Raw genomic sequence first — 15,469 nt, 5'->3', positions numbered from 1 at the left:
GGGAAATTGCTCATTTAAGTTTCTATTGTTAAGTTTGTGATATGAGAATTGTTTGTTTGTTTATTTTTAGGTGCTACAAATCCATATACAGAAGCAAACTATAAGCCTGCTTTTCTATCAGATGATGAATTAAAACATCTTATTCTCAGGGTAGGTATCAACTTTTAATTAAGGTATATTAATGGCAGTGAATTTTACCTCTCCCAAAGCAAAGCACAGGTATATTTCTGCTTTGTATCTCAGCTTAAGAATGTTCTGATTATGGAGGATATTGAAGAATTCTGCAAGACCACTGCATAATGTCAATGTTTGATGACAACTAGTATCTCTTTAATTTAAGCAGATAGATTTAAAAGAGAGATCTGAGGGAGATCTGATACTCTGATGATAACCATCAGAATCTTATTCCATAAAATGAAACAAAATTACATGAACTGTTTTCTTGTTGACATTCTGACATGGGCTAACATGTCATGATTTTCAGCATGTAGTGATATAATGAACACGTTTTTTTGAGGTAATCTATGTAACATGACTTCATTTGGCTGCTTGCTATACACTTCTTTTATAGTGTGCAGAGTATATATAATTTCTCAACAGTTAAGCTCTTCTAGTAGTTTGGGTACTTTGTGATGCAGCATATGAAGAATGTAATCTATACAGTATTGTGACTCTAAAGCTATAAAATTAGAGCCTAATCCTGTGTGTTTGTATGTAACTGAAAAAGAGTGCTATTGAAATGGGAATTACTTGCCTCCAGGCACATAAATAAATATCCAGGTTATGTTTGGTTGCTAAACCAAGAACTGTGGAATAAATACAGTTAAAATAATATTTCCACTAAAAGGTACTATTAAACATAGTGTTATCCAACAAGACATGGGTTCTTTTTTCCCTCAAAAGTGATCTTTACATTTGGGTAATGATGCCCAAAATTATGCCAAAACTGTTTTCAGATGCAAAAAACCTCTATTGTAATTTTCTATCTTGCCTGTTGACTCAGTTATCTCTTTAAATGCTAAGAAATTCTACTGTATAAAAAGTTATTTTTTTTCTTTTTCCTAATTAGGCAGCAGATGGATTTCTTTTTGTTGTGGGCTGTGACAGAGGGAAGATACTATTTGTTTCAGAATCTGTCTTCAAAATCCTCAACTACAGTCAGGTATTCTTTTCCATTTTAAGTAATATTAGGCTGTAAAAGATTTTAAAGCTATTTCATGATTATGAGGTTATGTGGAGGGGTATTTATGTGACTAGCCTGTCTTAGAAGATGACATTGTTACAGAGGAAGACCTTCTCTCTGCCATATCCTTGTGAGACAATTGTTTCTGTTTTCCATTCAAAGGAGATGAAAAGGAAATAAATATACTTCACTGACTGATGAATTCTGATCAGGGATTTACCCTCAGGCTGGTAATAACATGATCTAATTGGGAGTGTAAGCAAATACTAAAAATCAGTCTGAGGTTCTTCCAATAGCTTTGTGTGAATTCTTTTAACTTGCTTTGCTTCCTGTCTATTCTGGTTTTGCTAGCATGGTTACTGATGTAAACTGGGAAGCAGTTATACCAAAGCCAGGTTTTTAATGTATGCTTAATGTGAGGCTTTCCTTGCACTGTATATCATGTAAATAATATTCTTCATTCTTTCTTTCATCAGGCATTCTCACCAAATTTCAAAAAAATATGAGCTTCAAAAGTTTTCCTCAGCCAGTCTGTAGTTAGGTGTATACTAAATACCCACTTGTTATGGAAATACTGAAAGAAAACATGGGCAGTTATGATTTTTTTTCCTTCAGATGTGTAGCAGGTGAAGTGAGACTGAAGAGAAACCAGAATATTTGTGGTGAATTGAGCATGCTATTTCTGTAAAACTAGTTCTAAAAATAATGAAGGAACTTACTATGGAATATAGTCATAACTAAAATATTTGGAGAAAACATGCCTTCCCTTAAATCCTGGATCTCGGAGGTTTGGCCTGCGTTAGATGTATACGTAAAAGAGTTGTTTCTGATAGATGCTAGAACTGGGAAAATATACTGAACAATTATTTTAATATTCAATCTCTACAGAATGATCTGATTGGACAGAGTTTATTTGATTATCTTCATCCTAAAGACATTGCCAAAGTGAAGGAGCAGCTCTCTTCTTCTGATACTGCACCACGAGAAAGGCTTATAGATGCAAAAAGTGAGTATTATCACCTTTTAACAAGCAGCTGTGCACCCAGATTCAGTGCTTCTAAATATTTGAATATTTGTGTAATGTCAAAAGCGTGTGTCCTGTTTGGATTGTGCCTAACGCCAAGGGAGTTGATGATGGGGTGAAAGGAGGGGAAGGAAAGTATGAAACAGATACTTGAGTGTAAAAGCTGCAATACAGATCCATTAGGCTTAACTGGCTTCAGCTGTGAGGTATTCTCTCTTTTTCTATATATCAAAGGTTTAATTTTTTCCAAGAAAACATATGAAATAGTTGTCCTAAGATGTAATTTTTAAGAATCAGAATACACTCAGTATTATTTTGATAATTCTTAGCTGCCAGGTATTATATAACTAGTTTGTTTTTACTTATTGCCACTTCCATCAACGACCTAGCTTTTCTCTTAAAAGGTTTTTAACATAGTCCTTGGAATAATTTCCCCTTCTATGTCTCTTAGCTCTCTTCCACTCTGGTATTTTAAAGCAGCTCTGTATCTCTGCTGCTTTTGAGGTGAGTGGGTGTTTAATTCAGTCTCTTAACAGGAGTCTGCATCGCTTAAGTAGAAGGTGGTATCTTACAACTGCAGATTTCCAGGTCATTAAGTCTCATGCTTGTCAGGAGCAGAAATCTCTAGCATCTCATCTCAGAGAAGCCACCAGCTCAACATCAGAAACTAAAGCTAAGAGGTCATTCCAGGGCAGTGAGCCTTGAGGCTCCAGCTATATCAGCTGAAGTTTTCTGGCTCCTGGATTTGTCTGGTTGTCAAGTATTGTGTATCCAGTGCTAGCTCAATTTTTGTACACCTCTGACAAATTTATGGCTGAAATAAACGCTATGAATTAAAATCTTGCCATCTGCTATGATAGACTGATTGGTAGAATTTCAGGGACTCATGTTCTTAAGCATACTAGTGTGTATGTATGTATGTATTTATTTTTGTTTGCATGAGTGACTCAAGCACAGCTTCTACTCTCACCACTGAACAGCGGTTCAGAGTGCACGTGGTGCAGGACAGTCTGACCTCCCTGAGGTGACCTCAACTCAATTCAAATTGTAAGGGAGGCACGCTTTACACTAAAACATTGGCATAATTTTCCTCCTCATGTTAAAAAGCCTAGAGGGCCCTAGAAGCTTTTCTATCTGTTTATAGCTGTTTGTGTATTCATATCCCCATACAGAAATGGTTGAAGTGGATAGCAAACTGTGCAGAAGTTTCTATGTGATTTAAATCCTCCCATCAGCTCTTGGAGCGCTGTCCTCTGGAGCTCCAGCTGCACCACTGGCTGATACCTGCACTCCTGATGCATGCCAGGCATCTCTCTGGAGCTCTGTTAGTACCAGCACCCTGCTGTTGTCTCCTAGAGTTGATGTGTGGTTTGGTACTGTGTTTCCTGGTTACTTTCCACAGAAAAGAATCTAAGAATCTCCTGTAAGAACATGGTAAAAGTCAGGATTTATTGTTAGGGAATGTTGGTATGCACTTATTCCCATAAGACTAGAGAGACTTCTTGTGCATAACTGGAGCCTGGGGGATTTGCAGTCCCTGTGTAGGCCACTGCTACCTTTTTTCATCTTTCTATCAGACCAATAAAAAATCTGATGTCTAGAAACACACCAGTTAAGATGGACCTGGAATGGCCCTGGGCCTCATCTGCTCTATAGATGCATATGTGCTCTCATATGATTTCTGATAGAAAAGTCTTCCAGTCTTAATGGTCATAGCCTGCTGGGTGACTATGTATGAGTACTGCTCTGGTTACGGGTAAATAGTCTCTATTTTTAATCAGTTGATTAATGTTCAAAGACATTGCAATGTTTATTGCAAAACTTGGGTGGATTTCTTAAAATCTTTTGCTAATCTGTGCACTGAGATCCGTGTGTTCTCAATCTTATCTCAATGTTTTCATGCTAGAAAGTGTAATTAGAAATTCTAATGTTGATATGGTCAGGTGAGTCCTGCACATATTCACTTACATGGAAAACTCCAAGTAGGACTTCTGCTTGGTATAAAGAAGGGTATTAAAGGAATTGTGCAATTCCAAGCAAAATTGAAACATCATATGGGTGGGTTGTGTGGTGTAATAATTTGTATAGTTAACTTTTTACCTGAAAAGGGCAGCTTCCTCACTTTCTCTGTTTGCTGCAGCTGGACTCCCAGTTAAAACTGATATAACACCTGGGCCATCACGACTGTGTTCTGGAGCAAGACGGTCCTTCTTTTGTAGGATGAAGTGCAATAGACCTTCAGTGAAAGTAGAAGACAAGGATTTTCCTTCAACCTGTTCAAAGAAGAAAGGTAAAAATTACGTATTATCAAATGCAAAGGCTGTCAGGCTCATTTGCAGTGGCTACATTTTTTGCACTTATTGAAGACTGTGATTTGAAGCAGGAGTGCTGAAAAATCCCTTAGTGAACAGTATCCCAGATTTCCTGGATAGGAGAGGAGATGCATTATTAACAAAACTGAGATGAAGTTCCCGAAGCAACATCCGTGACCTAACTGCTCTTTTGGTTCTCCTGTTTTTTGTTTTCTTTTCTTTTCTTTTTACAGCAGACCGCAAAAGCTTTTGCACTATTCATAGTACAGGATATTTAAAAAGCTGGCCTCCAACAAAAATGGGACTAGATGAAGATAATGAACCAGATAACGAGGGTTGTAATTTAAGCTGTCTTGTTGCGATTGGACGGCTGCATCCTCATGTAGTACCACAGCCAATCAACGGGGAGATCAGGGTGAAACCTACAGAATATGTTTCTCGACATGCAATAGATGGGAAATTTGTTTTTGTAGATCAGAGGTAAGAGCACTTGTAATAACTTCCACGATAAGTCATTGTCCAACACTGCTTTACTGACAGTGTTACTTCAAGCAGTGTGAATACTACTGGAAAAAGAAATGACTGTCTTTTTCAGCTTTTTTACTAAATCCTGCCTGTGGCGTAGGCTCAGTTGCTTACAGTGTGGAAAAGCCCAGGCTCCAAACTCTGCCAGAATTTGCCTGCTGGAATTTGTTGCAGGGGTGTGTCCAGTGTGTCAGCTGATTTTTAGTGACCTTTGCGTGGAAATAGAGCTGACAGTCTTGAGAGGAAGCGCAGCAAGGAAAATCTTTTTTTGGTGTGTGAGTGGTTGGGTTTTTTGATTTTGTGGTTTTGTTTCTGATTTCGGATGTGGTTGGGTTTTTTTGCTTGACTGTTTGTTTGGTGTGTTTTTGTTTTTAATTTGCCAGAAAGCTTTTTGAAATAGCAGCTCTCCTGTAGTACTTGGAGCTGGTGATCACGCTGGGCATGGTGAGAGCACTCGCAGCTCGGTGTTGCTGAGGAGGTGCTGCTCTGGCATAACAGAGTGGTGCAGCTTAAGAACAAGTTTTATTTTCAAAAGATCAGGCATATTCCCCTGATGGATAATTTGGAAGTCTTTCTAAAATAGTAAGACACAGAAAATGTTGACCCTTTGGATTTGAATTTGAATGCTGTTAGTTGTTTTTTAGCTGTTGTTTACAGTCCTTGGAATGTGGATACTACTTCAGATCTTTGAAAGGGATTTTGAATTTTTTTTTAGAAGAAAGCCTGACCTGTAGGCTAAAACTTGGCATCCTATGATCTGTGCTCCCACTGGAGAATATTTAGGTCCCTGTTAAAAGTGAAAAACTATTAATTTATTTCTGTGCTGGGGTTTTTGTTCAGGTAGACTTGCACTGTTTCTTTGTCTTTTGTCCAAGGGAATGTAGGAAAGAAACACTTCTTAAACTCTGTGACCCTAAGTTTTTGTCTTCATAGATTGCATGGTCCCTGGAAAAGAACTGTAGTAGATTATGTACTAATTAGCTGGGCTATCATGGTCACAGAACTACTGAACACTTCACTGTCAAAATGTCAGTCTTCACTGAACAGTTTACAAAGAGAACCACCCCACCATCTTATTTTTTCAGTACTTTTAATGACTTTGGATGGTGAATTTGAGACTAAAATTAAGTTTCCCACCACTGCAATGTCAAAATGCTATGGTTGCTGAAGTTCTTGGAAAAATACTGGAATAAGATTGATGTGGTTCCTAGCTCTTCCTTTTTAAACATAGGCTATGAATTTTGCCTGCTTCATGGTTCTCTGCAGGCTCTCAGGGATAATTCATCAAAACAGTCTTCGAGCTGTCAACAGTTTAAAAGCATCCTGGGATAAAGTTCACCAGACAAAAGCCAGTTTGAAAATTTCTCTCATGTACATTTCCTTCTCTGAAGCTGATGTCTTAGAGCTCCCTATCAGTGAGGACTTGAGATGTAAGCCACCTGCTCAGTGCTGGATGTTTTTAGTATGTCTGGGGAAAATACAAAAATTCCCTGCATGTGACATTATGGGCTTTGACCTTCAATGCTTTCCCTGCTGTTCTTACACATAGTTATTAATATGTACAAATTTCTACATTTTGTAATATTTCACTTGGGCTTTTTTGAAACTGCAGAAGGGATTATGATTGACTGAGGTTTGTTCCTTATCAATCTTGCTGTTTAAATTGCATTGGAGTAGCTTGGAATGGTGACTCTTTTACTGATTTCTTCAAGGAAGTATAATTTCTCCTTTGGTGAACTTCTTCTAATAAGTGTACAAAATGAAAGTTCACTGTAGTTAAGTAGGTCTTTTTTGCTTTCTGTATTTCTAGGGAGGATCCTAAACACCTACCCTGGATTTATTCAGCCATGTTACTTTCTATTCTGAATTTCTTGAGCAGTTTCCCTAGGACTCCTGCAGATTTGATTCTGACTGTGTGTTCAGTCTTCTAAATTAGATGGTCGGCATTTCAGAGGCTTCCTGGGTGTCCCATCCAATTTTGTTCCTTTCTCAACTGCTTATTCCTTTATCAGGAAGTTTTTGGAGGATTTCCTTGGGCGGTGGCTGTGTTCTGTGCACCATGGTAGTAATACTGTGCTGTCCTTTCCCAGATACCCTCAGAAGTCTGTCTTATGCTGTCTTCTAGGGGACAGAGGAAAGTGTGTATTGTCCTAACATAAAGCAATTATCTTCTGCTCTCCCCCCATCACTTATTATTCATGTTGGTCTTCTGAGTTAGATGAGGCATCCTAATGAAGTTGTTACAGCTTCTAAATCATTAACAATTCAAGAAATAATTCTTTGGTTTCTAACATACAGATTTCTAGGGTATTCAGCAAACTCAGCCCACTGTAGCTCATTCCTTGTCAAGAATTACCCTTTCACCTTAAGTTTGCTTGTTTTATAGTTCATTGTCACTCACCTGCAGTCTTGCTTTGCCTTTTTCCTCTTCAACTTGGTGCATTAGATTGGTAACACAAGCTTTAATCTGAGTCTTTTTTCCCTAGTTTCTTGATGTTTTCCATCCTTGCCAACAACTCCTTGAACACTTCCTGAGAGATCCAGTCTTTCCCATGGTGCCCATCACAGGTGTATTTGCTTCTAGTCTTATAAGAAAGAAAATGAGTTGACTTTGTGGCTGGTTCTGATGAAACGAAGTTGTTTTATTTGCTTCATGTTTAAACCAAACAGATGCTGTAGCATTTGTTTATTCAGGAAGGACTATTTCCTGAATAACCTTCCTTTTTTATGGCTGTGGGGTTTGGTGGGTTGTTTTGTTTTGGGTTTTTTGTCCCACTTTTAAGGCTTGTGACTTAAGGAAAGAAAATCCTCTTGTAAGACTTGTTAAAGGACAGTTTGGCCTCTGTGTAGCAGCAGCATCATCATGAATACACAAAGGAACAGAGCAGTTATTTAACCTTTGATGTCTATTTTCCAGTGGCATCTTATGCAGAAAGCTTGTATTATCTTGTGGCTGCTACAAGTCAGCTTTCTTCAGGTTTAAATTCTCAAAACTACAATATACTGCAAAACTATTTAAAAAGTCTTATATCCCCTCTGGTGGCAATAGGTTAAATACAATACCCAAGGGCTGCTGTTGGTGTTACATGCTTTTTAAAATTACCCAAGAATTATAAGGAGTATTCTTAATACATTTTTTTACTTTCTAAACTGAAAATACCTTTCCGCATTACTTGAGCCTTGCCCAAGTTCTGTGTGAGTTTTAGTTACCTGTCACCAATACTTCAACTTGAAATAATTTTTTTTTATTTTTTACTTTTACCTCCCTTCCTTAAGGGCAACAGCCATCCTGGCATACTTACCCCAGGAACTTCTAGGTACTTCATGTTACGAATATTTTCATCAAGATGATATAGGACATCTTGCAGAATGTCATAGACAAGGTATGATTATTAATAATTCAGAAAAGATATTTTGTAAAAATATTGGGAACAATTGTGTATTAGGAAAAAACAAACATGAAGAGATTTGGGTATCTCTCTGTTTACAAATGCTTTAGACAAGAACATTGTGCTGCATGAACTGAAAAATACCATTATCTTTGACTGGTATAGATTTTCAGTGAATATTTAAGGTTCAGGTTGGGTGAAGGGGAATGACAGCAAAAATAGCAAGTTTTTTGGGGGGTGAAGGGAGGAAATAACTTGAGTTTTTCCTGATAAGGGCTCTGCTTGTGTAGTCATGGTGCTTGTTGGACACAAGGTTACTCGTTTTCTGCCTGTCTTTAGTTTTGCAGACAAGAGAAAAAATTACAACTAACTGCTACAAGTTTAAAATAAAAGATGGTTCTTTTATTACGTTGCGAAGTCGCTGGTTCAGTTTCATGAACCCTTGGACCAAAGAAGTAGAATATATTGTCTCAACAAATACAGTCGTTTCGTAAGTATTTTTCCCTTAGCAGATGTGTGTAAATGCTGATTGCTTTGTTTTCAGATAAGATTTGTCCTTAATATGTGGACATCTACATGACAACAAGTGTCTTCTCCAGATAACACCCAGAACTGGGGAGAGGGGAATTAGTTCAGTAATTGCAGTAGTTTATCAAATGTTTAAAGCCTGCATAAATATAAATATTTTCTTTCTTTAGGAAAAGCAGGGGTTCCAGCCTTTTTAGGGACTCATAGATGAGATACATTTCTTTGCTTTTGTAGGGACTTCCCCTTCTCTTCTGTTTTTCTTAGAGGGTTCTGTACAGGTGCAGTGACTTCACAGTAGAATTCTCTTACAAGAGAATTTGGGTTCTTCATGGCTCACTTTGGTGGTTTATTTCTGTTTAGTCTTTGTCAGTTACAGAGCTGCTTTCACAGAGGTGATAGTAACTCATAAAGTATTTAAACTCTGAAGCATTTCATTCTGACCCACTGACAGTGACTGTTGCATGGGGTTTTCCATTACTGATTCTTCTAATTCTTGAAATCCACAGAACCAACGTCCTTGACAGTGGAGATGCAGCCTTTCCACAGCTTGCAGCTTCTCCACATAGCATGGACAGTGTGCTTCAGCCTGGAGAAGGTAACTACTGTACTGTGAGGAAAGTATTGGCAGTAATGCTTTGTTAGCAGCTAATCCTTCATGCACAAATTTGCTGCAATTTTGCATCGAGAATTTGCCAGTATCCTAAGAAAAATATATTTTGGTACAAAGAGGAGCTAAGGCAATTAATGCTTTGTTGAACTTAAATACCAGCTTGTGATATAAGCTGGTCACAGAGCAATAAGCAATGCTAAGGGCTTTTGTGCCCTTTCAGTACATATTTTCTTCTTAATGCCTTGGAGTGTCAGACTCCTTCCTGAGTACTTCAAGTGTTGAGCAAGTGTCAATTTGCATTAAAATAACAGTGAGCTAATAACTATTCAGTCTTCACTATTTTGTCCATTTTTATATATGTGCAGTTACCTAGAGGGAGTTTGTATATGTTCATCAGATAGCTTGGGCTTATCCCATATTGAATGAAATATGTATTTGCAAGTTTTTCACAGAACAAATAACAAACATGTTTGAAGATGAGCCTGTTCAGGCATGGAACAAAAAAGTTTGACAAGCTATTGTTTATCAAGTCTGTGTGTGAGGCACTACCAGATCCTGGAAAGAGCCAGATGTATCAATAAGTCAATGTGTTGAGTACCTGCCAGCACAGAGGGATGTCCAGGAGATACAGAGCATAGCTGTATGCTCTTTCCATACATTTGAAGGTACTCACCAGTAGCTGGAGTTGTAAATAAATACAATTCAGAAGGTCCTGCAGCTTGTAAAAAATGCCTAAATACAAATGCTTTCTGGAAAAGATTTTCAAGCTTTTGTCTGACATGAAGATATCTACTCATTTCAGGTGGCCCCAAAAGGGCCCATCCTACCGTGCCTGGAATTCCAGGTGGAACAAGAGCTGGGGCAGGTAAAATAGGGAGGATGATTGCTGAAGAAATCATGGAGATTCACAGGTGAGAGAAAATTAAACAGTTTAAAGTTAGAGGAAAATCAGTATTATTCTTTAAAAGGAAATTAAGGCAGTCATCTTCAAGCTAGAGTGACATAATTGTATTTCATAAGTAGACAGCTCAGATGCCTGTTCAGAATACCCAGGGGTAGTCAAAGCTCACAGTGAAAGGATAAGAAAGTTACAGCCTTCCAGCTTGTTAGATTGATACTATCTGTTTGCCAGTAACAGTAGTTAAAAAGAATTGCTAGCTGGAAACAAATTCATTTCCAGCCTATTCTTTTTCCAATGACTTCAGGGTATATGTGGTACAGCCTCCAAATGCCAAAGCTATTGACTACATGCCAAAAAAGCAATGTTTGTTTTCACGTGATCCAGTTTGTTCAGATGCTTTTAGAGTTGTGAGATATGCAAGTTCAGCTTGTTCTCCACAGCTCCTTCAGCAAGGACACAATGATTAAGCCAGCTCTGCCTTCCCAGACTGTCTGAAAGTCAAGGTTTAGGTCTCTGGTTTAAACAAGAAGTCTTGTAGAGCACTTCAGCACAGGACTGTAGTAATGTGTAGAACAGTCTCATCTCTCTCAACTGTATGAGCAGCTACTACTAGCTACATTCCCTGCTTTCCATGAATTTTCTCTTTGAGATTGTGCCCTTTTTTTTACAACAATGCTCTCATCTAGCAGATCTTTAGTGGCATCAATTTAACCATACTGACCTGCAATGCTGGAAAACATTCAGTCTGTTTCCCTGTTTTGTTTCTGCTGAAGGCCACAGACTACTTATGTCATTAAGGGAACAGATCTATCATGTAAGGCTTCATTCCTGTCTGTAAGAATAGGAAGGAGAAAAAAACAAAACAAAACCAACAAAGAACAAAGCAGCCACGCCAAGGCTGAACCAATACTTTGAAACTTAACCATCCCTTTTAGTAGCTTAAAAAAATATAAATATCCCCACTTAATTAGCTTCCGTGACAGTAGTAGTATAGCTTGCCACCCATGATTTCATCTCATTTTAAGACTGGGTTAGTTCCAGTCCTTTTTCAGCAGCTGTTACTATTTTCCAAAGCTGCCTTCTGTTCAGTTTTCCCAGGGGAACTCTGCCAAGGATAAGATTCCCATTTAATTTGCTTTTTGCTCTAAAACTACCCCTCCTTCCTTTAGAAGAGAGATTTATTGGTTCTACAGTCAATACATTATTCATTAATAAATGATATTTGATCAAGCTATGGAAAATTGAAGTGAAAAATGCTGCTTTGGACAGTTTAGAAAAACCTCTCTCAAATGTCCTCTCTGCTTTGTGCAGTTGCTCACTTACGGAGTCTAAGTCACTGTGACTGAGGCAGCTTGAATTCTTAGCTGATCTAAATTGCTGTGACTACAAAAAATGAGGCTTTCCTCAGTATCCAGGATCTTTTACTTCTGACTCTGTAAACACTCTACAGGAACAAAAGACTATGTACAGCTTGCAGACTGGAGCAAGCTGGACAGTTACCATGCAATAAATAGATAAAATTAATCTATGTGCAAAAAAACCCACTGCCACTGATTTGAGTAACAATGAAAAAGTTAGGAAATTACAAAATGTCATGCTTCTACCACCTTATGCCACCTGATATTACAGTCAGCATTTGAAATGCAAGTCTTTGGCACCTGAGTCTCAAAATTGCTGGAAGACTATTAATTCCCTATTTTTTCCATGTTTTAGGATAAGAGGATCATCACCTTCTAGCTGTGGTTCAAGTCCATTGAATATTACCAGCACACCACCACCTGACACATCCTCCCCAGGAGGCAAGAAGGTAAGAACAAACTTTACAAAGTCTTGTAGCAGTAGTGGCAAGCAGCATGAGATCATGCTTACAAATTACATATGTTGAACTTTTGGCTGCTTGGCTGAAAAAGCCTGACAGAAAGTGAAGGTGGCCCAAATCCCCTTACATTAGTCCTAAAATGCAGAGACTTGTAGTTCTTAAACACTGGCAGCTTTTAAAACCCACCTGCTTTTTCGATTTTATTTTTTTAACAGAGCTGCAAAAACCAGCTCTCCTCATACCTTATCCTCCAAAAACTCTTTACCACCACATACTGGAGAATACTGGAAGTGCTACCGTTTGAGCACTGACTGTGCTCAGGTGAATCACAAGTTTAACTGTACTCCTTTAGCACAAAACACAATTCGATGTTTCACTGTGCACTGACAGTTTATTTTTAAATCCATACCATGTACCATGCCTTGTTCTAAGATTGCTGGGGTAGCACTAAGAGACCATTATAAACACTTAACCACCTCAACACTTAGTATGTTCTGGCTGCATTAAAGTAATCTACTAAATTGCTGCTGTTATTAGTTGTATTTGAGGCAGGAAGAGCACTTATCCAAATCTTTATTCTGTGCATTCAAACACTGCCACAGACTTACTTTTTTCCCCCAGAAATAATGATGACTATACATAAAAATTGCTTGTACTGGAGCATATACCTGACAGTAAATATTAGTCTATTCCTGGTTCTTTTCATTCTTGAAATGAGACCTTGAAGTTGGAACAAACAGCATTTTAATTCTAGGAATAGTTATTCTTGCTCCTTCTGCCTTACAATACTTCAACATCTCCATGTAGCAGGGGCTATTGTAGCAAAAAACCACATGGAGAATTGGCTATTTCTAGTAGGGTCCCTCTTTAGTATTTCTCCTCAGACTACATCTGCTAGAAACAACTCATGTTCCAGCTGATGATGCCCTCAGAAGGGAGCTCATAAGTTCTTACCTTCATAAGTTCTTCTACCTCCAGCGTACACACATTTGAGCAGGTCAGAAATATGGTTCAAGTTCACAGCTATTCCCTTGTGATTTAAGAGTCCCAGGAAAGCTTCTTCCATGTCTGGTGAGCTGTGCTGTACATAGTGCTGCTCTCTGCCAAGAAATGGTATGATCCAGAAGCAATGCTCTACTCCTAAAATTAAGGATCTTAGTTGATATTACTAAACATATACTGTGTTTGTAAGCTAAGTGGCATTCTGTAATTACTATCACTTGCAGATAAAATGCTTAGAAAGATGACCCATGGAAATCCCCTTGGGACTTTTTCTAGCAGCTTGCCAGAGTTTGAGCATGTAGAACTAAAATGATCTCTTTTGGTGTTGATGTAAGGTCTCATCTGATGTCTGCCTAATGGGCAGAGAAAGTTTACCACTAGCCCTTAAATGCGAGTAGTTTTCAGGAAGCCCATCTTCCCTATATTTAAAATCCCACAGTAAACCAACTTAAGACTTAATACAAAACCTTCATGCTGTCTATGGCTTTTGGTTTTTTTCTTTCAAGATCTTGAATGGTGGCACTCCAGACATTTCTTCAGCTGGATTACTGTCTGGGCAAATCCAAGATAACTCTGGTTACCCATATTCTGACAACTCCTCTATTCTTGGTAAGTGAAGTTGCACACTAACATGCCTCACTACCAGCTAAACACATACAGACAGCTGTACCAAGATGGTTGTTTTTAGCAGTAACTGGCTTTCACCACCTGTGGGCTGTAGCTGAAGCTTGAAGCCCACCATCTACCACTCTGTCTGCCTGGTGGTCAATTTTGCTATCTTTATATTGCAAGTTATTTTAGCTAGTACTTGGAAACATCTCTTCTCATGCTAATCAGTAAGTTAGCTGAACTCCTCACCTGTTTTTTTCTGAATGGTTTTGAACTGAAACCAAGAAGAAAGGCTTGGCTGGACTCCCTGATGTTGATCTAGATTTATTTCTGAAGCATAGCACATGAAGTCGTTCTTATTAGGCATACTGGTAATTTCTGAGTGACCCAACCTTTGTTCTGACACTCAGGTATATGTGGGAGCCCTGGAACTGTGGCAGCCTGGATATCAAATAGATTAATACTCCCAAAATAGTTCAGCCTGTTGAGATGCTCCACCTCACGTCCTACAGAAAGTTCCCATAGCAAGAAAAATGAACTTCTGACAACTTACTGTTTTTATACTTACAGGGGAGAACTCTCATATAGGCATTGATATGATTGACAATGATCAAGGATCAAGCAGCCCTAGCAATGATGAAGCAGCAATGGCAGTAATAATGAGCCTTCTTGAAGCAGATGCAGGTCTTGGTGGCCCTGTAGACTTCAGTGATTTGCCATGGCCCTTGTAAATGATGCACCTAGCTTCAATATCCAAATATCGAAGTGCATTTACTGGTGGAGTTCTACAGTCTGTGAAATTTGTTGGACTGAGAAGCTTTTATGTACAAATTTCATAAAAGCTGTATCAGAATGCAACTCATCCTACCATGTGTAACTTCAGACAAAGTGGAATAACCTGCTACAGTGTTTTGTGTTGATTTGGTTAGCTGTGTATAGCTTGCAATACTTGTATATTTTGGATTCTGTTGTTTGAAATTTTTTTTAAATCACTGTGCAACTCACTGGCATCAGTGGTAGCTTTTATATGCAAATGACCATTTCAGATGTATGGTGTGTTTTTACACTGCAAAACAGTCCCCATGTGGATATTTCTTATACTAATTGTACCATAAAGCTGTTTATTCTTTCTTGTAAGAATCCTTTACTATAAATATTGTTAAAGTGTAATGTATTAGTTAAATATTTTTAAAATAAATGTTTCCCTTGTTCTAAGATGGAGCATTTACTTTGATAAATAAATTTGATAAAACCCTGGAGAATGTGCATGCTAGAAGCAGTTGCCTATTTATCATTTCTTTTTAGCTTTGGAGGGAAAAGAGAAAAATCAGTGCCTTACATACACTTACAAAATTTTGTTGCTACAATAATCTTCTAGAGAAGCTACTTGTGCTTACTCCTAGATGCAAGTTTATACCAGAAACAGTATCAGTTAAGAGACTCTGACATTACCAGGTTTCTTTTTAAGAAACACTTGCTTTTCACTTATTAGCCATCCTTCCCTAAGGAAAGGAAAGCAACTACTTTCAAAATTCTTCTATCTGCTTACTCTCATGCACAGATAATT

At 38.1% G+C, this 15,469-nt stretch overlaps 1 protein-coding gene across 3 annotated transcripts in view; it reads left to right on the top strand.

Moving 5' to 3' along the window:
• Positions 1-15,178, top strand: part of ARNTL (aryl hydrocarbon receptor nuclear translocator like) — a 39,130-nt gene extending 23,952 nt beyond the window's left edge. For 2 of the 3 annotated variants that reach the window (XM_030451282.1, XM_030451280.1), the window contains 12 exons: positions 71-150; positions 1,070-1,162; positions 2,072-2,189; positions 4,348-4,497; positions 4,753-4,999; positions 8,321-8,427; positions 8,773-8,923; positions 9,468-9,556; positions 10,374-10,482; positions 12,186-12,279; positions 13,800-13,902; positions 14,473-15,178. In XM_030451282.1, the coding sequence (XP_030307142.1) occupies positions 71-150; positions 1,070-1,162; positions 2,072-2,189; positions 4,348-4,497; positions 4,753-4,999; positions 8,321-8,427; positions 8,773-8,923; positions 9,468-9,556; positions 10,374-10,482; positions 12,186-12,279; positions 13,800-13,902; positions 14,473-14,633 (1,502 nt within the window). In that variant the 3' untranslated portion in view covers positions 14,634-15,178. The remainder of the gene's footprint in view (positions 1-70; positions 151-1,069; positions 1,163-2,071; positions 2,190-4,347; positions 4,498-4,752; positions 5,000-8,320; positions 8,428-8,772; positions 8,924-9,467; positions 9,557-10,373; positions 10,483-12,185; positions 12,280-13,799; positions 13,903-14,472) is intronic. The other variant, XM_030451281.1, reaches the window with a different exon arrangement.
• The last annotated feature ends 291 nt before the right edge of the window (positions 15,179-15,469 follow it).

Source organism: Calypte anna, chromosome 5, assembly GCF_003957555.1.
Source record: "Calypte anna isolate BGI_N300 chromosome 5, bCalAnn1_v1.p, whole genome shotgun sequence".
NCBI lineage: Eukaryota > Metazoa > Chordata > Aves > Apodiformes > Trochilidae > Calypte > Calypte anna.
The sequence above is the reverse complement of the archived record's forward strand: the minus strand, read 5'-3'. Positions and strand labels throughout refer to the sequence as shown.